The following is a 24,990-nucleotide window of genomic DNA, read 5'->3' as shown; positions in this document are numbered from 1 at the left end:
TTTGATGAGATGCATTACGCAAAAAAACAAGGTGACCATATGTTGTTTTTTAAGAGGACACTAGGGACACAAGGCCGTCACTGTGATTAGGATTTCATGGCCAGGGGGGGTAGGCCTAACTTCAAGTAGGCCTAACTGCTCAGTCATGCCACCCCGCACCACTAGGGGGGTCTTTCTGGTCCCAGTTTATTGATGTACTTGGCTCTGTAGTTGGCTAGTTCTAAACAGGTGCCAATATAAGCACAAATACACAAATATAATACACAAATTAATGTATTAATAAATGTAGTGGCACCAGTGAAATGGATTTCCCCTGGATGTCGAGTGCCTGATTACTGTGCAAGGCCTGTGATTTGCTCTTGATGTTAGAGGTGATTGGATTAGCTCACTCGGCACGTGCACGTCTTAACTACGTGCTCCCTACTTTGGCTGCAGCCGAGTCGTGCATTTTCAGGTTGCATTGAATCTGTTAGAAATAATAAAATGTAAAATTACACCTATCAGCCATAACATTAACACCACTGAACATTGATTTTCTTCATCTACAGTGTCATCTGCCAAGGGGTGGATATCTGGGCAAATGAGCAACTATAAGAATCTGAGCCACTTTAACAGGAGCCAAATTTTGACCAATGGGTCACAACATCTTCAAAACATCAGGCAAGTCTTATGGGGCGTTTTCTGGTATGCAGTGGTCAGTACCTACAAAATGTGGTCAAAGAAAGGACAACTGGTGAACAAGTGACAGATGCAATCCATGGAGACCCCACCGCACAGCTTACAGCACTTAAAGGATCTGCCGCTAACGTCTTGGTGCCAGAAACCACAAGACACCTTCAGAGGTATTATAAGATAAGATAGTCCTTTATTAGTCCCGCAGTGGGGAAATTCACAATGGAGTTATGGAGTGCATGCCTCGAATGGTCTGATCTGTTGTGTCGGCACCATCTCTGCAAGTGTTCATCCCTCTGTGTCTGGCCTAACCCGCCATGACAATACCTATCATACAGCTATCATACAGTAAAATCATGCTGTAACACCCCTGATCAAGAGGTTAATATAGTGTGGAGAGCTTGGTTAGAACAAACGTACATTGTTAAACATTTAATAACTGAAGTAAATTCCTGGCAATGAAGCGCACAGGCGGCCATAAACTCCCACAAACGCTGTTAGATGATCAAACCTTTTCTCAGGAGCACCATGGAGGTGTTGCAGTTTGTTCCCTCCTCCGCAGCTTCGTCATTTCTGGCATGTTCTCCCCTGAGGCAGCAGCGGGTTGGGCCTCCACACCGTCTTTCCACGAAGCTTGCAATCTGACTGTTAAACCTACACAGAGAAGATCCGTCATCTGATCTGATCGAATATGTTAAGTATTGCAACAAAAGGCCATTTATCACTTTTGACCGCAAATATGCTTCAGCGGTCACTAAAAAAGGTGTTGCTATGATCTAAACGCTTGCAGTGTTGAATTGACACTGGCAAATGTGCTGTGTACTTTACACTGTTCCTTACTGGCCACTTTATCGTAAACGCCTACCACTTGGACTCACTTCGAAGGTTTACAGTTTCTACTGACTGGAGCCCATCTGTTGCTACACAATTCTGGCAAGATAGCAGAGGGTTCTGGCCCAAATACAGCCCAGTTAATGAACTCATAGGTCAGTTATGGAAATGGCAAGTGTATTGTGGGCCACAACTGGCCCAGCTGTAGCAGCTAATTGAGGGTTTGTCACGGCATTTGAACTCTGGCCCACATGAAACCCACCATGTCAAATGTTTGTACCCCAGATAACAAGTCATGGCCCAGTTCCGGCCCTCATACCTCACACCCCTGTGGAAAAAAAAACTGATATTCAAACCTTTCACACAGTAAGCTGCTTTTAAGCCACATCTGGGACAAAGTTCAAATGCCATGACTAACCTTAAAGGTTAAACTATTTACTTGCTATTGCCCTAACTGATCTGTAAGTGCCTCAGCTGGGCCGCTATCTGGCCCAGAATTATCTGCTATTTGGGACAGCATTTTGACCTGCTATAGCCAACTGGGTGGGTGTTCCAGCTTCGAGAATTGAGTACAGTCTTCACCATAATTTCTAGGCGATATGAGAACCGGATGAAAGTAGTCAGTGTGAGCCAGAACTTGGTCATGACTCATTTGCTTTATAGGTACCCCATTCAACAATGACAACCGGATAGTACCAGATGCTTTTGGGTAGTGGACCATTCTCACCATGGTATTGTGATAGGTGCAGGTACAAATGTATCAGAACACCCACCGAGTCAACAATAACCAGGCTCTGTGATCTCAACATTGATGATGAAACTGTACACCAGCAAGGTAGGCCTAAAAGGTAGGTCTATCTGAAAATGTAATCACACAACAATTACTTGTGTTGAGTGTTTTTGATAAAATGGCCAATGAGTACAACAGGCAACTTAATGTGTTCACATTCTGTACCATCCATATTCATCTAGTTATCAGATTATCAGCACTGTAAGGTTTATACCCATAGAAGTGCACATTCAACTTTTTACTCACTTCATGATGAGAATGTAAACTCCATACATGGAGATCAGGAGCATGGACTCCCACCTGAAGCAGCATATAAGAGACAGTCAGATAAGGCTGGGCGATATGGTTAAAATACTATATCACAATATTTAGACATTTTCACAATACACTATATTTATCACAACACATGTAATCACAGACTAAACACATCAGTAGCAAGTGGTTTTTACCCAACATCATCTAATTAAACCAGTCTAATTACACTGATTGTAATGAAACCTGTAGCTGATCAGTGTTTATTAAGCACTAACAGTCTCCTCCATAAGCCTAGAAAAGCCTACTGTCTATCACAATAACAAAACTCATCACAATACCATCAAATATCGCCATATTGGCCAGCTCTACAGGCAGATCAGTACTGCTGGGTGCTTTACTGATTCACTTAAATGATAAATGTGAAATTGGGCTAATCAATACTGAATTGCAGGAGCTGTGAGACATTTCCAAGTCCAGCTGCCTGGCACATTTAATCATTTTCCAGAACTGCAGTGTGACTAACAATTTAATACCCTACACACTTTAATTTGTTTCAATCAATATGTTTCACTATTGTCATTTAAATAAGCTGTTAAAATGTGAATGCTTTTCACTAGTCAATATAATCAACATTCGGAGCCAGTTCCCTGACCCAGACTGGAGCCCCGGACACACCAAGCTAATTGTCAACCTCTGGATGACGCCAGGTCAGCCACTAGTGAGCAGTGGTTGGTCGTGCAACAACTGTGAATCAGCGAGGAGGGAAATGAAAGGTATAACAGACACTACTAACACTACTAGAAGCAGCAAAGTTTTGGCACTGCCAATGTACATTAAACTATTTTTGCTTTAGTAATGTCAAATTACAATTTAGTTTAGTAAAAACTCACATTTTTTTACTTCTGCATCATCAGTTCAATCAACAATCCACATTGAGTTTAGCCTCAGAAACATTAGTAAATGAGCTGCAGTCTGTGGCTCCGCCCCTTTAGTCTGTTTACTGTTTATTCCCATCTGCAGGTCAGAACCTCCCCTATCACACAGCGTTTCCAGACTGGGAAAGCTTTGACAGTGGAGTGCAAAGCCCTTGCTGGGGTGTGAACCTAGGCTCTCCTCACACTTGAAAATAAGCAGCAGTTAGACCGTAGGGCCACTCTAGAGCTTTCAAATTACACTGCATAAAATACATGGTTTTAGGGCTCTAGAGTGGAGCAACTGTCTAACTGCTTGCTTGTGAAGAGACAGGAGAGTATTAGTTTTGATCTAATCAACATCACAGCCCTCTATGGTCAGGATTCTGAGTACAGGAAGGTTTCCCACTGTGTAATAGAGGAAATCATAACCTGCAGGTATTAAGCAGGTTATATATTAAAGCAGTTTCAGCTGCAGCTCATTTACCAATGTTTTTGAGGCTCAACTCAATATGTACTTTTGACCAAACTGAGATGCAGAAGTAAACGATGTGTGACTAAACTAAGTTGAATTTCTTTTAAAAACACTCTGTAATCAGTTACTGCGTCATTTTTGCATCATTGGCCTGACTTTATTACAGTGAATATGAATTAGGGGATATGTGTGGTCATAGAGGAGGTCTAAGGGGAGGTGCTAGGGAAAATCAAGACAAAAGGTATGCAATCCAGTAGCCTTCTTTTATTATACCTATGTGATTATAATAAAACCGTAGTGCTAAAACAGCTTAATTTTCATGCTTGTGACAAATGGGTGACCTACACATGGGTCAGTTCTGCTCTTGTGAAACTGCATTGATATCAACTGTACTGTGGGGTTGTTGTCCTGCAGGAGATTCCACTTCGCATTGCAATTCATCTTCATGCTAACTCCTTTCTGAAGCTACTGCCTATCCAGATCTTACAGTAAAGCATGCAGATCTTCCAGCAAGCCAGAAATAGGCAATGAGTAAAGTGGCATATTGCACCTTTAAGGTGTGAACTGCATTTGTGTGTCAGACTCCCACCGGTCTGAGCTTGGGAAACATTTGCCTCTGAGGCGGAAATGAAAACGTACTGATAGTTTTCTCCTCCTAATAAGCCTTTGATTAGGACTAATTTTATTGCGAGGCCCCTTCTGTCTGAGCGGAGTGCAGAGGTAATAAGCTGATATGAGAGCATGTTTGATGCACTCATTCGTGTCTGAGTGTAATGAATGGTTGTAATTAGACTTACCACACAACCCTCCCATCATAGATGACCTGCGAGAGCGGGAAATAAATGAAGGCAGAGAAGTAATAACCGTGACCTTGTGTGCTGTAGAAAAGCCTTTGCAATTAAATGTGCTGTTATTATTGAATAGATAAGGCAGAGGATGATAATGGGTTGCCTAGAACAAGCTGTATTTCTTACATGAGGTTTATTTAATAATTTGTTTACGCCACTGGCTTTAATTCTTAATGTGATATAACATCTGATGGTCACAAGCACTGTTCAGCTTAAAGTAGTAGTTTGGTGAAAAATCTAAGGAAATCAAATAATTTTATCCCTTTCCCTTTCTCAACTGACTGACTGAATAACTGTGGTGTTTTTTTGGTTAACAGTTAAAAAAATGTAAGGCTAACCAATCACAACTACTACAAATATTATAATTGAGATGACAACTGATATTTTTTAATATCATGTTTTTTTATTGTGATTTTCTGTCACGTGACACTGGCATTTCTTTTGCAATAAACAGTATTTGTTCTCAGCAGATCCCTATTAGCTCTGATATTAGCATTTATTAGCATGCCAGCAGTGTCTACCAGCGTTATTTAAACTTAAGTAACGTCCATGAATCAGCAGGAGCTTACTAACACCCAAAACAAGTACCACTAAGAGTGGCTGGCATGTTGTTCACTGAGGAGAAGAGATCTGTAAAAGCCATCGATTCCTCTTCAGCATCCACTCTTGTATCCATACTTTTATCGATTTCCCCTCAGCTATTTTGGCCCACTTAATCTCATGACTGGAGGTACGCGACAAAACATGCCTTATTAAACTACTGTGGTCCGGACCTTGGCTAGCTCATGCTGTTTTAATGGAGGCTGTGAGCTGAGGCTAACAGTAGCCACCATTAGTCAAATTCTTGTGTTTATCATTCGTAGCCTAGCATTAGCCACCTCCCTATAGTTCCTGTTCCACCTTAAAACGCAACACAATTGGATTTTGTCACTTGCCTGCTGCTCTGTTTAAGGTGGAATTGAAACTTCTTGTGTCATCAGCTTACAATGATTTGAGAGGCTGAAGAGAGGGGAGAGAACTCAGAGAACTTTGGGCTGGAGGTCACGTGGCTTCTGCTTTGTGGTAGGAAGCCAGTCCCCTTTCTCTGATAAGTGAATTAAAGTGAGTTAAAGGGAAGTGACGGGGTGCTGGAGGATTGCAAAGACTTGTCAGGGACATGTGAACAAGGTAGAGATGATATTTATAAGATGTTAGACTGGGAGGACTCTAATGTCTTATTCATAACACCACATAAGCAAAAACTACAGATATAAGGTTACTCAAAATGGCAAAATACATACTTTTTTAAAAATAGGCACTTGTGTGTTTTTAGACTATATTTTTAGTTTATAGACTGGACGTCTTGTAAACAGGCTGAGAGATGAACGTTTTTGGGTTTATTTATTTACAGAGATGTGATTGGTGACAGTCTAAGTCCAGTTTTTATTAGCAGCGTTAGCCTAGCATCTCCCATTCCTAATTAAGCAAGTAAATATCCGACACCAAACACCAAAGTCTTGGATGATTGGCTACATCTGGGCTCAGTGATCAGTCATGGTCATTAGCCTTTTTTTTTACCAAACTATTCCTTTAGTTTCCCAAAGCCATTACTTTCTGTCTTTCTCTCATACACACTTTAACATACTCACCAATATTAAGGCCAGGACGGAGAGGATGTAGTAGGTAGAGTCTCGGAACAGAGACCACCAGGTAAGAGCAACCGTCTGTAAGCAAGGACACGAGAAACACAGTTTAGTGACCACAAACAATAAAGCTGACTCGCACTGTATCTTAAGTTAATATGAATAAACACAGGTCCACATGACCCCCTTCTACACACATCCTACACCCTGAATTCACACCAGACGTCACATGTAAACGCAGAGTCAGAAGAAGTGCAAGATGCCTATGCGTCCAGTCAATACCACCTCTTCACATAACCGCCTCAGACAGGAACAGCAGATCTGTTTTACTACTTCTCCTTTTCTAATGAAACAGTCTTAAAGCGGTGGCGCCACAAACAGTAGGCCTGTTTACTGCGACAAAGACACATCCACAACTTTTAATCGCTGCGGGTGTCAGATAAAAGGTCCCTCATAATAACAGTAGCCTCTAGACACTATTATTGCAGTGTGGTAATTGCTCTGGAACTTGTAGAACAGGCCAACAAGTTCAAAACACTGCGGTGGATTATGATTTTGAAACATACTGTTGTTTATTATGCTGGAAAACGTTCTGACTGTGTGAATTTAATGGACCTCAGCAGAGTTTACACGTGACTTACACTCACAAGTGGGCAAAAATGCATTATAGGGCTGATGGGATGGCGTTTCGTTGAACCCAGACATCAAACGAGTCACATCTCAATTCTGGTCACACTTTCATCTGGTCCACATAGCACTGTGGAATGACTGCACTGGGTGCCAGATCACAGCTGCAGTTAGCTAGAGTTGGGCCAAATTATACTGGGCCCAATACAAACATACATACAATCAGGTTGGTCAGTCATGGTTTTTTTGGCCCAAAAATAGTCAAAAATTGGGCTGTTTTTAGTCTAATTCGGTACAAAATAGCCCAGGATGGACGTCTGATTCGGACCAAATTTAGATTAGGTCTAGGTCTAAATTAGGTTATGTGATTCAAAACAGACGTCCATCCTGGGCTAAATTAGGACCAGATTGGACTAAAAAACAGCGTAATGAAAATAACCTACCAATTAAACTGACTGATGAAAATGTTCATTTTCATCAGGCTCTCATGAGGACTCTCATTCTGATATTCACGTTCATGTCTAACTTCACATACTCTTGTTAATGTCATGTGTGTTCGATTCATGTTTTCACTAACTGCCCTTTGCTGAGAATTAAACCGAACTAACTAACTAAGTGCGGCGGAGTTCAAGTTCATGGTCCAAGGATCCACAAGGTTGTCAGAGAGGCTTCCTCTCAATTCAGGTTCACGTTAGTAGTACCGTTCATGGGCGAGCCTCGTTACCAGGTCTGTTTTGCTTTACCTTTTGGGTTCTGCAGCTGATCTCTCAGCTCTCGTTCTCACGTCACGTAAGTTCCCTAGCGCCTGATGAGCACAGCTTTAGTTTTTCCTAGTTTCCCCAGGCACTGCCTGTAGGTCTTGGTTGTTGTTATGTATCCCTCTCAGTCCCGGTACACTAGCCTAGCTCCAGGATTCCCTCCAGCCTCAGGTGTGTGTCTTTGCGTTGCCCCTGTTTCTTTGTCACTGTTAGTTTTTTCCTTTGGCCCTGTACCTTGCTGTTTTTTCTTGAGTTTACCCCTGTTTATTTGTTTAATAAAACACTCTCGCATCGAGCCATCCCCTGCGACTGTTCACCCTCATTATCAGACCTAGCCAGTCATGACAATGACAAGTTATGACAATGCAAAAATGATTAGTTATGTAAAAATGCACATTAGTTTTTCTGAACTTTTTAAAAAATACATTTATATTTAAATATATGGTCATGCTCACTGCTATTAAGGAGGCACTGTTTTTGGACAGGTCGTGCTTGCAAGAGCTGCTGCTTCACAGCAGGCAGAGTTTTTCTCTTTCCCACTGCTTGTACCTACTCACTCACTCACCCCACACAGGGAAAAGGCAGAGCAGACACACTTCTAACCCAAGTTAGGTAATCTGAGTAATCCAGAGTGAAACTCAGAGGGACAGAAACACTTGAACTGGATAAATATTTAATAATTTGGTTGGATAATACAAAAATGCATGTATCATTGGAGTTTAATAAAGTTGCGAGGTTAGACTAACTACGTTTTCCGTTAGTGGCTAATACAAGCCCCAACTTTTCCTGTCAGTGTTAACACATACGTAGGAAATACGTAGAAGTCTTTTCAACCACTGTCTTTTTTTCCACATCTTTTCACCAACACAGTGCTGAGTGAGTTAAATGCCAATGGCAAGTGTCTTCTGGACTAGAACTGGCCGAGCCGTAGAAGCAACACTTAAGGACAAACCCAAAGCATAGTCTGTCCATCATGGTTATTATACAGAACTTGCATTTAGCAACAAATTCTTCCTCTAATACCAAGAAAATGATTGTAGAACAGACTGAACTAAGAGCATCACCTGGCCAGCGAAGATGCCACACACACCGATGATGACCAGGATGTTGAAGACAGCCGACCCAACGATGGTCCCCACACCTACATCTCCCTTAGTGATGAACACACCTGCCAATCAAACAGAAGGCATTTCTACCAATCATACACATGCTAAACAGATTCACAGTTACAGACTGTTGCCACCCTGTATACATAGTCAACCTCGTATCTCCAAAAAAAGCAACTTACAGAGGAAGGACAATTTTTTTTGGAGCATTGCTATTGGTCCATTCTCTGTGAAATGTTGAAGTAATGTAAAAAACAACTGCCAGGTTCACAAAAAATGCTAGAAATAAGGTAGTAAAGGTAAAGAGGTAAATGCCCAATATTATTCTTTTTACTCCAATCGTTGATACATTGAGTGCATTATTAATTTCACTAAATGTTGGATCATTGACTTCTGGAGAAATCTGGTAAAAAATGTATTTATACATTGTATTTATAATATCACAATGTCAGTTTTTTCCAGTATCAATATCCATATATTATTCCTGTGTTCAATAAATAATATACGTCCATTTTTGTGTAATTACCATTCTCAGCATATAAACAGCACAAAACGACGGAAGGAAGGGGGGGGGGGTAACAAAAAATTAATACATAAATAAAAAGACATATATGCTAATCTTAACATATTTAATGCCATTAGCCCAAATAAGCACATATGTTGTAAAATTATATGTATATATGTGTGCACATAATACTATATAATAGATTTCCCTATGGGTTATGGCAGTATGCTTATCTTTAAACAAGTCTGTGGTTGAATATTTATGTAATAATAATTATTATAAATACTGTATGTTGTCGCTGTCCATGGAAAAACATGAACAGGAGAAGGCAAAAATACTCTTAACTTTGAACAGAAGTCAATGGAAAATTGGAGTTTATTCCAGGTAATTTAGTGCATTTCTATTTGTCTAGTCATCCAGAATTATTCACACAGTGTACCGAGCAGCTATGGGGAGAAAACAGCAGGGCAAATTTAAAATGGACAAAAATGGAGATACATGGTTTTCAGTGGACATCAGTGATATTTATAGATATCATTAATTGTATAATACTCAGTAACTACTAGAAACCTGGCCTGGATCAGAAATGCTCCCAGAATCATATTATATTACTGCAGTGAAAAACAGAACAAATGGAGATACGAGGTTTTCAATGACTGGAACGCTACATGTGTTGGGTTCTGAACTCTCAGTAAGTGCCTCTGTTTCTAATACAGTACAGCTTGTACGTTTTCTTGTACTTCCCAGCCTAAGTATATTTATTAGGCCTTCTGATCTAAAGCTCAGTGCTAAATCTGAGACGGCCAGAATGCTGTTTCACCACCTGCTGCTGAATTAAAACACTCAGGCGCTTGGATTTCAGACAAAGTACTGAAATGAGTTTGACTGCAGACGTACGCTCTCTGGCAGGCTCTGCTGCGATTACTCTAGGTGCACCCTTGTGTGCTTTTCTTCACATTTTATTGTGAAAATGTTCGACGGGGGGCTAAGCTGACATCCAGTGGGCTCTTGTGAAGCAATTCCAAATATGCCGCATTTAGACCTGTGTGGCCGGTTTCCTAGAAGTGCTAAGAACCCTTTAATACTCAAGTAACATGATTCTAGTGTCGCAACACAGAAACTAAACACACTACATAACTAGTCATGATGGGTAGACACAGGAGCCATCCGTGAACTGACCAATTAGAGAGGTGAAGAGCTCAGGGGCGGAGCTTCCCGCGGCCATGAAGGTGGCTCCGGCCACATCCTCGCTGAGTTGCAGATTCTGGAGAAGATGAAGAGAAAGCTTAAAATCCAACCCCCTACAACTGTTACATCACAGTCTGGACTCTCTTTTATTTACTCCCCAAAAATTACATTAACCCCGCCCACTCGAAAAAGCCCTTATAGCCCTAAAGGTGCCACTCATCCCAAATCCCCAACTCATCCCAAAAGTATTGGCTGGAGCTCCATTCATCATTCCAGTGAGCACAGTTCTTCCACTGCTCCACAGCTCAATGCTGGGGGGCTTTATACCCCTCTAGCCCACTCCTGGCATTAGGCAGCATGGTGCCAATAAGTTCCTGTTCATCTGCTTCAGAGAGGCCTGTTCTATTGGCAGTACTTCTCCACAATGAAATATGATTAGAGTTAAGGAAAACGAGGTATGGAGGGGGACGGGTTCCTCAGTTTTGACTCTTGGTTCCTCTCAAAGTTTACATTTACATTTAAGGCATTCAGCAGACGCTCTTATCCAGAGCGACTTACAAAAGTGCTTTGCTATTTACCCAAGAAAAACCTCAGCTAGTTAGAATAGACTAATAATTTAAAGATCCTCCAAGTTTAGACACTACTAAACACAAGTCAATAAGAAGACCACTCTACTCTTCGCCCAAGTGTTCTCTGAACACATTTGAAGACAGTGAGCGTTGGACTCTGCCGTTCGGACACCCAGGGGAAGTTCGTTCCACCACTTCGGTGCCAGGAAAAAAAAAAAACCCTGGACGCACGTCTTCCTTGGATTTTGAGGGATGGCGGGTTGAGCCGAACCGTACTTGAGGCTCAAAGGGCTCTTGGTGCAGATCAGCTTTTGACCATTGCCATCAAGTTCCTTCCGCTTGGGGGAAGGGGCTCACGCCTTGGTTTCTGTTAGCCAATACAAATCAGAGCGTAGAACAATCTGAAGTAAACTGAACTGTAGATTTGCAGTTTACCCTTAAATAACCTGGAAAAACGACGGATGGGACCAAACTCATCATTCCAGCCTGTAGCGTCTCGACCGAAGGAACTCAATCTTACCCTTCGTAATCTTTCTCCACGTACCACTGGAATGAAACCTGGGTCAGGTAGTATAGGTTCAGTGCTTAGGGTTTCCCGCCCCCTCCGGAACGGCATCCGGACACTACGGAATGAGGTACATATCTCATGGGATTATGGTTCGATTCAATCCCATTTCTTTGGCTAAGCTCCTTTTGGAGCAGTTCCCTACCCCACAAAGGCAGCTTTATCTGAGGTAGAAAAGCTCCAGTTTAAAAGTCTGAGGTGCCGCAGAGCGAGGCAAGGCGGCCTAATCCGAGGAAGAACGCGCTTCCCAGATGCTCCTCGTTAGCGAGACCTTTAACCGGGATTTCGCGACACTACGAGCGGCAGGGAGGCAACAAATTGGGCTGTCATCACTTGGAGCTGACACCGCATACCCCGCCCTTCCCGGAGTGCCGAATAGACTGCGCCACTTCTCACCTCGGAGATCTTCTCCAGGGAGGGGACGAAGTAGTCATCGCACACGATGGCGAGAGCGTAGAACATGTAGATGGCCTGGAGGTGAGAGAGAGAGAGAGAGAGAGCGTGACCGAGTGGGAGTAAGAAAAAAAAAGTGCGTGTAAACACGGGATGAGAATAATAAGATATAACAAGGAAAAGACAGGACCGTTCATCATAGGATACATGTGTGATTCCGGGATAATAGGTAGTAGGAGTCAGAATTGCGAAAAGCTTTTGGATGGAGTGTTTTTTTTAAACTCAGCATCAATCAAGACCACGGCAACAATGGCTTAGCGCCGTCTGTTGGGATATGATAGCCTGTCCATTATGCTGTACGTGCTGAAAGGTCAACCATATAATCTCTGATGATGGAGGGTCTTTGAGAGTCACAGAGAGGGAGCATGCATCTCACTCACACACAGCACATGAAGCAGCACAGCCCCCCTCTTCCTCTGCTCCCTGGTGAAGATGTCTTCAGGGAACTCATGGATGGCTGAAAAAGAGAGAGAGCAAAAGAATGACAGCCTGTTACCCTCATACACAGCCTAATCCTCGCACACTTAGCACAGGGGAACGCTCAAATCATCACCCTTAGGTATGCCGGATTACCCTTAGCGCTGCCGCCCCTAGGACTGGAAACAGGATGACGTGCACGAGAAATAAGCGACGATTGCATCATTGCAGTCTATATTTGCTTTACTCATTCCCAGAGGAGGGTAGAGTAGCCAAAATCAGAACTCAAGTAAAAAAAAAATACTTACTCAATTACAACTAAAAGTAGTCATTTAAATTATTACATGAGTAAAAAAAAAGAAAGTAGTAAAAAGACTATTTGTGTAGTGAGTTACTTCCTCAGTCTGAGGAATAATCAAAATAGAACTGCTATATCACAGTCTTATTCAGAAATCACATACAAGCACCAAATCAAAAATGCCCATTACCTGACAAATGACAAATAACAAATGCCAACAAGGTTTTTCTTTGAGCACAGGTTCGAGTGAATGGTCCATTTATTAAGCTGGTTTTATCCAGGTTTGCTTGCTTTCCCCTTTTACTTAAACCTAGGCTTGGTTTTTGCCCCACCTGTTTTCAGAATGTGACTTCGCCTCTCCATGAGTGTTCATGAGATCTAAAAAGCTGAATTCATTTAAAAAAATTAAATCAAATCTCAAAGTTAAATGTATTGGTATAGCGCTTTCTACAACTGGCATTGTCACAAAGAGCTTTACACAATCAGTAACTAGAAAACAAGACAAGAAATCAACAACATAAGAAGGCATGAAAATCCAGAGTGAGCAGCCAAAGATGACAGTGGCAAGGAAAAACTCCCTCAGAGCTGGAGGAAAACCTTGGGAGGAACCAAGACTCACAAGGGGGGCCCATCCTGCTCTGGTCAGAAGAGTTAGTTAAGATTAAGAGTCCATTTAAATTTTAACATGGTCATTAGGCAGGTAGCAGTGGTAGGAGGGTGTGCAGCTGGTCTGGCATGGGTGGTGGAGGAACCTGGTTTTCAGACTGGTGGGTGGCAGCTAGTCTGACGCAAGTAGAGGGGACCCCAGCAGTCAGTCTACCAGCAGGTCGGGCTGGATGAGTGGGTGGCCATTTACTCGGATAATGTACATTACCCTTACATTACCTTAAGTTACCTAAGGGCCTTTAAATAGGCCATAGATTTTCTCTTAAGCATCACATTTCCTTTAAGAACCATTAAAGCCACACTATGTCGAATGTTTACCTTAAAATTTCAGCTTCAAAATCATGTTGATGCTTCTCTGACCTGTAACAGGGAGAATAGAGCCTTTATTACTGCTGCTCTGGGCTCGGCACGCTGCTAACTGCACTGCGTAACTTTGGTAAAGTTTAAAATCCTGTAAAATTCGCTGTGTCTGTAACTCCACCTTAAATGATGATGACATAGAGTGGATTTCCCCACTGTTAGGTAGTGGTGGGCTGTGACCCTCCGAATGTAGATGCTCCTGCTGGTTGCTATGGTGACATACAAAGCAGAAAAGCCTCTGATTAGCTCTGCTTTGCACTCCTCACTAAGCCCCGCCTCCGCAAGCTTGTTATCAATCCTCTAACATTTTTTGTCCCTGTCCCAGTGAAATACTACAGGACAAGATGAACAAATCCTGCATCTCATACTTGGGGTTACACACAGGGCCCAGCCCAATCCCTTCAGCCCTATTCTAATCACCCACTGCATTACAACCTCTTCACCAGGGTAATCAGCTAGGCATTTCCCTCCGGCAGCGTTTTGCCTGGTTAAGCCGACCTCAACTGCTCAACTACTTTACACTTTAATATCTCTGTGAGCAGAACACAGCAACCGCTATGTGCCGTTACTGGCTTGACAGGGATCCAGAAACACAGTTTAACACTATGTTAATGGTCTATTGTCTCAAAGTAGTCAGACCTACAGAAAAAAATAAGCAATACCTTGACACTATATACTATAACGAAATACTACACGATCAGATAAAAAGGCCCTTGCATCCATATTCTAACCACCCACTGTATTGTAAAGTGCAGAATGAGGTATTTTAACCCTGTACATATAATCCTGACCCTGTGTGGATTCCAGAACACCCCCCCCCCCCCCCGAAAAACAAAATTGTGTTAAAAATTGTGTTAAAATTAAGTTAAAAAAAATCAGTGAACCCCCAAACTGCCGTGACATTCATGTCTATGTTGAGTGTTTCTACGTTTTTGTTTGTTTATTTGTTGTTAATTTTGTGTTTCCCCTTTTTTCCCAATTTGGTGCTGCCAATTAGCAATGCTTCAACACTAGGAGGGTAAGGACTTAACACATGTCTCCTCAGATACATGCAAAGCCAGTCACCGCCTCTTTTCCAACTGCCGGGCAGCCAACACGCTCTGAGAAAAGCACTGGGCTGCCAGCAACCACTGAACCGTGAGAGCGTTATCTACACACCTGGAGAGAGCACGGCCAATTGTGCTCTCTCAGACTCCAGCTGCTGATGGCAAAGCAGCATGGCTCGGGATTCGACTTGAGACCCCTTAACCATAGTGGCAGCGCATTAGTCCACTCGGAGTCATGTGTTTTCTGAAAACAACGACTTCTGACTTTAACCCCTTATCACTCCAAGGTTTATTACACACTAGAGTGGATTACTCAGAAACTACAGGGACTTCTGTGCAAACTGATGGGGCTATTCTATGGTAATAGAAGATTATGATAACACTTTCGGACCACCAGCGGACCATAGGACCACCTTTTTAAAGGGGCTAAGAACAAAGTGTTCAATAAAAAACAGACTAGAAGAACCTGTGTATGCGTCATTTGTAAACCAGACAAATTAGGGGTCAAGAGGTCAAATCAAGAGTTCAGAAGAGTACTTTGTAAGAACTCTATACCAACTGTTAAGCATGGTGGTGGTAGAGGCAGTGGTGGTTCAGTGGTTAGAACTCCAGGCTATTGATGACATGGTTATGGGTTCAATACCCCAGCTTGGCAAGCTGCCACTGTTGGGCCCCTGAGCAAGGCACTTCACCTTGTCTCACTCTTCACCATGACTGTCCACCATTCTGTGTGTGTGTGTGTGTGTGTTCACCTGTACCACAGATGGGTCAAACAGCTTTTTGGATGTAATTCTCTCAAATTTGACACCAGGTTTGGACTTACCCACGGATCATAAGGCAAACTACTCACATAGCTATGGATTATGTACAGTTCAGGAGCAGTCTTCACAGTGGTGTCAGTAAATCATGCTGTGACTGATCTGATTAAGTAATGAGATCAGTTTAATTAATGAAATCGAATTCGAAGCGCTCCCCCGCCTCAGCCAGACGGCACAATCCGAAATTAAATTATCTTAGATACCAGCGTCCCGCTCGGATACTCTCTTAGGTAAATGTGTGTGAGAGCGTGTGCATTCCTGTGCGTATGAATATATATGTGTGTGTGTGTGTGTTGTCTCCCCGGTGTAATCACAGCAGGAGTCTGGAGAAGCCAGTGTGTGCAGGTTAGAACAGCAGTCAGGCAGAGGGGAAAATGAACTTTAACGACTGGAGAGAGCCCGATCTATTTTTAGCAACAGCGCATCACCACGCCACCGGAGGCTCAAACGCACACACACACACACACACACACACACATGCACGAGCACACACACACACACACACACACGCACATACATAAGAAGGCTGCATCGTCATGCCACTGGCGCCTCCCCCACTTACGCACAAGAATCCTGTCTCCAGCCTCGAGTGTTTAGGGGTATTACTCTCTGATCCTGAAGTCTGACAGATACAGGGCAGATGTCATGTGTGCTATAGTAGACGGAAAGTATTAGCCACTAGTATTATCCTGAGATTGCGTTCGTTTACGCCTGTTCTCATCCTTAAAGAAATGACAATGATTAAGGAAGGCCTTGTCTGGAAACCATCGTAGCCTGAGTGGAGTGGGGAAAGAGGCGTAAGCTGCCTCAGGCCGTGATGTGTCGATTAGTTGAACGAGTGCAGAGCGATTTGATCCTAAAATCAAGATCACGATTAATTGATCATTTTACCTCGATTATGATTAATGAACGATTATTGTAATAAATGACGGACACTTCATTTGTCTTTGGAACAAGCTGCTGGAGTTCTCCTCCATGTTGCTGGATGGGGCCAAGTCATGTGACTACACATGGTAGTATGTTTTAAAGGGGACATTTACATGAACACACACAGTAGAGAAAAAGTATTCAAAGAAAAACTACAAAAAACTACATCACCAATATGATTTGATGATATGATTTTTTTTAGGTTAAAGGTTCTAAATAATGATTATATTTAATAATTATTGATTAATTGCCCAGCCCTACGTTCAACATGACTAAAATACATTATTTGGGGTGTAAGAAATAATCGATACGTTGATGTATCGCAATATTATTTTATACAATACTGAACTGTATGTGCATGAACACTGTACCAACTGTTAAGCATGGTGGTGGTAGTATCATGTCCTGTGGGAGAAACATTAAAAAGGAAAAAAGAAAACTATATAACCAATATGAGAAGGATTAATTCAGTTCAAGGTTCTGAATGTGGATTTCAATAATGACTGATTAATTGCTCAGTCCTAAGTTTAACATGACTAAAATAAATTGTTAGGGGTGTAAGAAAAAATCGATATATCAAAGTATCGCAATATTCTTTTTTGCAACACTGCACTGTATGTGCATGAACACTGTACCAACTGGTAAGCATGGTGGTAGTAGTATCATAGTTCTGTGGGAGAAACATTAAAAGGAAAAAAGGAAAACTATATAACCAATATGAGAAGGATTAATTCAGTTAAAGGTTGGTAAATGTGGATTTCAATAATGATTGATTAATTACCCAGTCCTAAGTTCAACATGAATAAAATACATTGTTAGGAGTATAAGAAATAATTGATATATCAAAGTATTGCAATGTTATGTTTTCCGATACTGAAAAACATAGCATTAATTTTTAATGAATAGTTTATATGTAAGGATTGGTGACGCACTATGGCCATGCACTATGGTTTACCGTATTACAGTTAAAACGCCCAACCCTAGTCTTAAACAATCTGTGTAAGCTTCATTTGTAATTCAGACAAATCAGAAAAGATACTTGGCAAAACATTGTGTGTGCATTAACACTGTACTAACTGTTAGGCATGGTGGTGGTAGTATCATGGTCTGCGGGAGAAGCATTAAATGGAAAAAAAGAAAACTATATAACCAATATGAGAACGATAAATTAGTTTAAAGGTTCTGAATGTTAATTCATTTTTGATTAATTAAAAATCCTACGTTCAGCATGTCTAAAATACATTGTTAGGGGTGTAAGTAAAAAAATCGAAGTATCGCAATATTAGATTTTGTAATACCACATTGATTCTCAAAAACACACCCTGACCACTAGATAGTCTTCAGATCCCACTGTTCTGATTGGATAAAAAAGTCAACTTTTCATTTACTCAGATTTTACACATATGATGGTGTTTTGTATACTATGACAGTTTTACTAACATGCAGTATCGCAGTATATCACAATACACTGAATCACAACTCCTCTGCTTATGTAACACATTTGATTCAACCTAGTACCAGGGGTACACTCTTGTTGCTGAATGCAATCAAATCTTCACAGCAATGCTCCAAAACCTTTAGTTCTTCCCTGGACAGTAGAGACAGTTACTCCAACTAAAGCAGCACAAACTCATTTTAATACCCTTGATTTCCCCTTGAGGAAACAATGAATGAGCAGGTGTCCCAATACTTTTGTCCATACAGTGCATGTAACTATAGTGAATATTCTCAGAGAGGCCAAGTATGTAACCTTTATGCTCTTCCTATCATGTTCACAGCTGATCTCAGCTCATTCGCGCTATCACCACCACTACTAACACATTGTTGCCAAACCGCATACTTCAATGGCCCACCACACGACTTCTTAAATATTCTAAACAGAAGGGGGCGCTCTACATCAGCACCACACAAACTCCAGGAACAACACTGCAACAAATGCACAGGGAGCCCAGTTTAAATTCCCACCTTCAAACTGACACATTACAGCATTTCTACACACACTTACTCTCGTTGCTACACACACACAGCAATCTGAGACGCAGGCCCCCTCCCTCACCCTCCTTCACACACACAGGTAATTCTCATCTTCAGTCTTGACTCCTGCAGCTCAGACTGTATAAACACACATTAACGCAGCAATGCTGAAAGGCCGCCACATGGCCCCCGGATAATCCAGCTCCCTCTCTTGCCCAATTTAAATCTCTGCACTCTGGACCCGTGGACTGCAGTCTCAGGGACTTCGGACCTACGCTCACTGCAGAGCTGTGCAGATCTGCGAGGGCACACGACTGCAAACGTATGAAAGGCTCTAATAAGAGAAGGCTTCGGCTCAACTCACTTCTATTGCTGCATATGAATGCTGATTACTACTCTAGCAAGATTTGTAGCACTTGGGATCCAGGCTTGGTCTGAAGACTGGTCTCAAGGACATAAATGAATGGTCTGGGTCCCTGTCTCAGCATTATCTTGGCCTTGCAGTAGGGAGGACTTGGAAATTTACTCCAGGCCAGGGCCCAGTTTCCCAAAAGCGTCTTAGTACGCACTAAGATGTGCTCTCTATCTTTTTGTGTAGGACTTATTTAAATGATCGCCAAATGTCCATCGTTTGAGATTAGGTCAAATGTGATAGACTTCCAAGTGTAATAAAATAAATGTATTAATAAATTCACTGTTTTAATAAACTTTTTTGCTAAAAAATAAGAAATAAAAATAAATGTAAAAATCCTGATAGAATTTAAAACCAAGAATGTGCAAAGTAGCGGGACTTTATCCGTAACCAGGAAGTTGATTGGCTCATTTTGTTGAAGGACAGGACTTTAACTGTAACCAGGAAGTTGATTGGCTCATTTTGCTGAAAGGGGGGGGGGTCTTATCCATAACCAGTAACCTAACTGGCTCTTTCTGTTGAAGATGGGACTTTATCTATAACCCGCAAGCTGATTGGCTCATTTTCTTAAAGGGCGGAGCTTTACCCATAACCAGGAAGCTGATTGGCTCATTTTGTTAAAGGGTGGGACTTTTAACTGTAACCAGCAAGCTGATTAGTTAATTTTGTTCAAGGGCGGGACTTTATCTGTAACCAGGAAGCTGACTGGCTCATTTTCTTAAAGGGTGGGACTTTAACTGTAACCAGCAAGCTGATTAGTTAATTTTGTTCAAGGGCGGGACTTTATCTGTAACGAGGAAGCTGATTGGCTCATTTTGCTGAAGGGGGGTCTTATCAATAACTAGTAACTGGCTCTTTCTGTTGAAGATGGGACTTTATCTATAATCTGCAAGCTGATTGGTTCATTTTCTTAAATGGCGGAGCTTTACCCATAACCAAAAAGCTGATTGGCTCTTTTTGTTAAAGAGTGGGACCTTAACTGTAACCAGCAAGCTAATTAGTTAATTTTGTTGAAGGGCGGGACTTTATCCGTAACCAGGATTTCGAAGGGCGCGTTTGTTCCTTTTTCCCCATTGTACTGAACCTGTACCGAACCCCAGTGTGAACCAAACCATGACTTCGCTACTCTAAACCCGTTATTCTCAATCTGGGGCACAGGGACCCCCAGGGGGCCCTGGCATATAGTCAGAGGCTCTGCAGGCCAATCTAAACTTTGACTTGAGACGTTTGTCTCAATCTGGTATATCAGGAATCTGGTAAAAAGAATCTGAATCAACATTTTTTTTTATGTGAGAATGACGAGAAAACTAACGGTGAGTCTGGATGCTATTATCAACTCAGCCGACTGACAGAAGCTTAAAGCCACTCTTCACTCCTCCTGTCCCCTTCACTTTGTTACTGTCTCTCTCTCTCTGTCCCTCTCTTTCTCCTGCATTTCTCCCCTGTGCCGTAACCTGGGCTCCGAGTCCCGGGCTTGGGCCGAGAAACCCTGGGCGCCGACTAAGGTTTTGACGAGTGGCTTCGGTACAGGCAGTTGCCATGGAGACCCTCTCCCTGGGGGCAGCGTTTTTGTTGATGGGCTGCGGTGGGGAGCCAATGGCGGCCAAGTGGAAGAGTGAGAAGCTGGGTGGAGAGACGTGCTTTTCCCATGGACTTGATTTATTACATGGAAAAAAAAGAAAGGAAGAGAGGGATAGAGAAAGAGAGAGAGAGAGAGAGAGAGAGAGAGAGAGAGAGAGAGAAATGACAGGCAGTTCAGAAACGCACTGGCTAAAAATATTTATTTTTCCTCGCCAGCTCTCAGGAGAGAGTTTGAGAGACGGAGTACGACAGAGAGGAACGACTGTGTGTAAAACTGCACTGGTTAAGAAAAGAGAGAAAGAGAGAGAGAGAGAGAGAGAGAGAGAGAGAAAGTATATGGGCTGACAAAGTAGAAAGAGAAGGGGTTAGGGTTCAGTGGGCCCACTGGAATACACGGCTGGTGGTTCTGTCTATTAAAGTGATATTTATGCTCGTAATTAAACTTCAACTGCTAGAGCATGTACACTGTCCAAATGTATCCAGACGCCCTGTCTAATTAGTAAATTTAAATGCTTTAAAGCAGCATCATGCGCAAACTAGTACAGTTGAGGGGAGTAATTAACTTTTACTCCACTGTCAAAACTACAAATCACACTTTAGGCACCCCCTCATGGACAGCTGTATACATCCACTTCTGGGCAAGCCGAGAGATACAGAAGTGTCACTGAGGGGTAAAGAAGCATGTGGGCCGAGGCGGTAGAGTAATGTTACAGGACTTCACACTAATGTGACTCGGGTTAGGCAGCGTTACGCAATTCTGGAGAAAGGCCTCTCTCGTGCAGCTCCACCAAACTTCCATAGTCCAGTAGCAGATTTCCGGTCTGGAGTGGCAATGAGAGAGATGCCATTCTCCCTGTTACATGATTCCGAAGCTGATATTTTATGCTAGAATTGCTACATAATGTTGTTTTAAGGTGAAGCCATCGCTCGCACAGATGTTCAGCTTGTATAATCTCCACAGAAAAGCACTGCCAATAGGATGGGATGCTCTGCAGCAGCGACACAAGAGCCTGAGGTCAGCATACCCAATGCCAAGCATCAGCTAGAGGGGTAGGAAGCCAGCCAGTGGGGTGTACTGGGCTGTGGAGCTGTGTGTCCTGGAGTTATTGAGCTCCTTCCAGTATCACTGGGACGAGTCCAAGTGTGGTCTGTGTTCTCAGCTTTAATTCCACTAGTTCATCTAACCTGCTTTCCTCATATTTAGCAATTTATGCTCCTGTAAACAAACAGTTTGCTATTCTCCAGCTTCATGCATGAATTTTCTGTTCCGCCTTAAATGGTGCAGAAGCTGCAGCGCTGTTTTAAGGTGGAATATGGATCTAATGATATAGCTCACGGTGGAACATTTTACATTGTTTTTAGCCATTTACACCGCTGCCGTTATCTTGTCTGGTCTTGTTTTTTTGTAGTAAGTACGTCAACATGGCCTCCTCCTCCTCCACCGACTCTGACCTGCCCTCTAGTGGATGTACTGCTTAACATTCATGCCTTAAAGGACACATAATGCCCATAAAGAACAGGTATGAGGGCAGTGGCAGTATTCATTTTCATATATAAAGGGCGTATAAATGAGTCTTTATAGAGTGGCATCCTCCAGTGGCATCACTGTGTAAGGTTTATGTAATTATTAATATTGAGAGACTGTGTAAATCCTAGCAATGGTGACAATTCAATATCAGCGATATTATCGTCACATGTATTAAACTGTGGGTCATCAACACTGCCTGATAGTATCTGCCAAATGATACTTCAGCTGGGCCATAGTATCTTTCCTAATGCTATTTTTATTATTATTAATAACAATAATAATAATAATAATAATAATAAAAATAAAAATACTATATATTTTAATCAATATATTGTATAATAATAATAATAATATGTTTTTATTAATATATATATTATTATTATTATTATTGTTATTATTATTATTATTATAACACTACAAAAAACAATCATTCAACTCAAAATATACAATTATATATCCAAGAATTGTAGAATTATAGAATTGTTCAAATCCCGGGTCATACTACCTGCCATCAGGAGCCGCAGCCCTAGAGGGCAAAACTGGCCTTGCTCTCTCCGGGTCGGTCGATCGCCCCACATCACTTCAGTATGATGCACGCTAGTTGCCTGGTGGTGGCTGATTGCGCATGTGTCGGAGGAGGCGTGTCTTAGTTCTCACCCTTCCAGTGTTGGGAGAATTACATGTGATAGGGGGAGTGCTATTATGTGGGTTGTGGTACTTGGCTGTGTAAAATTGGGGTAAAAATGAAAACATTACATTTTTAGTAGTTTCTAATACAAGGTAAATGCATTTGTTATTTGCAAATAAAACACTTCAATGTCAAAATGGGTAATATTACGTATTGCTGCTGTCATGCAAAAATGACTTTACGTAACTTTCAATGGAAGTCCATGTAAAAAGCTTCTATTCCAAGCCATTTCAGAGCATTTCCATTGGTCCATTTATCATTATCAAAATTGAAAAAAGTCAAAGTCAGCTGTATTGTCAAAACCGTAATATGTACAAGACATACACAGGGTTGAAACTGCGTTACTCTCAGACCCATGGTGCAACAATAAACATCAACATTTAAATAAACATTAAACATTAAATAACACGAAGCATAAAAAATACTTGTTTGTAGGAAAGTAAGAGTATAAAGTGTTTGTATAAATAAATAGAAAGAGTTCCCTGACATTTGCATCAGAATTAAAGTTTCATATGCAGCAGATTACACATCTGGGTATGGCCAGTGCAAATATAAACAGTGGTGCAAATTGGAGCTAATAGACTGTGAAAGTGACGTGTGCATAAGCAGTTCTTGATAATGAGGAGTTCAGTGTTGGAGAGTTTGTGTTTGTTTGCAGGATCGTATGTTAAGGGGGTAAAAGGGGACGGGGAGGCAGGACAGGGAGAGATTATAAGGCAATATAAAGAACAACTACGAGATGCACATTATGTCAAAAGGTGACATAAGCAAAAATGAATAAACAAGGAAAAAGGCGTTTAACATTAAAGTTCCTAAGCGTATAGTTCACGCCCCAGTCCATACAGTCTCTGTCCTTTTTACTTTTAGACATACTTTAAATCTGGCAGTTGTTCTTTACATTTGTGTCATAATTTCATGATGAATGTGTCAGGCCCCTCATTATTGCGCCCTCCCCTGGAGGCAATCCCGAGCCTCTGCCCACAGGCCCAAATAAGGACTTCCATCTCAGTTCCGCCTTGTTTATGCTGATGTGTTTTCGGTTCTGTTCATTTCATGCGATTCATGTTCATTTGTGTTCATGTGTGTTCGGTTCTGTGCACTTGTGTTGATTCGTGTTCATTTGTTTGGTTCATGTGTTACACCTGGGACTGGGGGTACTTAAGGAGCCTCAACACCTTTGTTCTCTGCTGAGAATCTCTCTACTCGTCTGGAATCTCTAGGACGCCCTGAGGTTTATCAAACGTTTCCGGGCGTGTTCAAGTCAGCTCCGGTTCTCTACCCACGTAGGTCTCGCGGCAGCACGCTGCTTATTCAGGTTAGCTCAGCCTTGCCGTTTCTAGCGGCTGGTTCCCCAGCTCTCCTCATTTGTTTATTGAGCGCTGCTCTAGTTTCTGTTTACGTTAACCCCCCCCATCGCCCAGGCCCTGCCTGTAGTTTTGGTTCTGGTTCCCTTTTGGTTTTTCCCCCTTTAGTGTCCCTTTGACTCCTGCTCGGCTCCCGATTCCTCCCAGTCCCAGGTTTGTTGTGTTCGCCATTTTGGTCGTCACATAAAGGGTAAAGGTGCACGTATTTGTCACTGTACACTGTACAGCGAAATGTGTCCTCCGCATTTAACCCATCTGGTAGTGAACACACACACACACACACCCAGAGCGGTGGGCAGCCAACTCCAGCGCCCGGGGAGCAGAGAGGGTGAAGGGCCTTGCTCAAGGGCCCAACAGTGGCAGCTTGCCGAGCCCGGGAATCGAACCCACAACCCTGTTATCGACAGCCCGGAGCTCTAACCGCTGAGCCACCACTGCCCATTTGAGGTTTGTTTATGGTTGTACCCCTTAGTTGCTGCTCATTTCGCCTCACTTACTCCTTTCTGTTACCCTGGTTTTTGTCAATAAAACAGCTTGCTTTGATTCCATCTCTGCGAGTGTTCATCCATCTTGGTCTGGCCTCACACGCCATGACAGAATGGGCCATTTTCACTTCCACTGAAAGCTCAGAAGGTTTTTAGCTCCTCCTGTAAAGTTGCCGTTTTTGAGTGACAGCGATGATATATCAGTTTAAAAGTCACAGTAACTAAGACTGCCTGTTTAATTCCTGTTTATT

The 24,990-nt window shown here is 42.2% G+C and overlaps 1 protein-coding gene across 1 annotated transcript in view; it reads right to left on the bottom strand.

Annotated features, from left to right (window-relative positions):
* The window catches only part of LOC140536851 (sodium/potassium/calcium exchanger 3), a 72,215-nt gene that overhangs the window by 12,186 nt on the left and 35,039 nt on the right, over positions 1 to 24,990 (bottom strand). The window contains exons 3-10 of the mRNA XM_072658947.1: positions 12,556 to 12,632; positions 12,119 to 12,193; positions 10,580 to 10,664; positions 8,854 to 8,957; positions 6,411 to 6,485; positions 4,732 to 4,757; positions 2,540 to 2,593; positions 1,184 to 1,326 (exon numbers count right to left, since the gene is read on the bottom strand). Coding sequence (XP_072515048.1) covers positions 1,184 to 1,326; positions 2,540 to 2,593; positions 4,732 to 4,757; positions 6,411 to 6,485; positions 8,854 to 8,957; positions 10,580 to 10,664; positions 12,119 to 12,193; positions 12,556 to 12,632 — 639 coding nt within the window. The remainder of the gene's footprint in view (positions 1 to 1,183; positions 1,327 to 2,539; positions 2,594 to 4,731; positions 4,758 to 6,410; positions 6,486 to 8,853; positions 8,958 to 10,579; positions 10,665 to 12,118; positions 12,194 to 12,555; positions 12,633 to 24,990) is intronic.

The sequence above is a fragment of the Salminus brasiliensis genome, chromosome 1, assembly GCF_030463535.1.
Source record: "Salminus brasiliensis chromosome 1, fSalBra1.hap2, whole genome shotgun sequence".
Lineage (NCBI taxonomy): Eukaryota > Metazoa > Chordata > Actinopteri > Characiformes > Bryconidae > Salminus > Salminus brasiliensis.
Note: the sequence above shows the minus strand (reverse complement) of the source record. Positions and strands in the feature narration are given on the sequence as shown.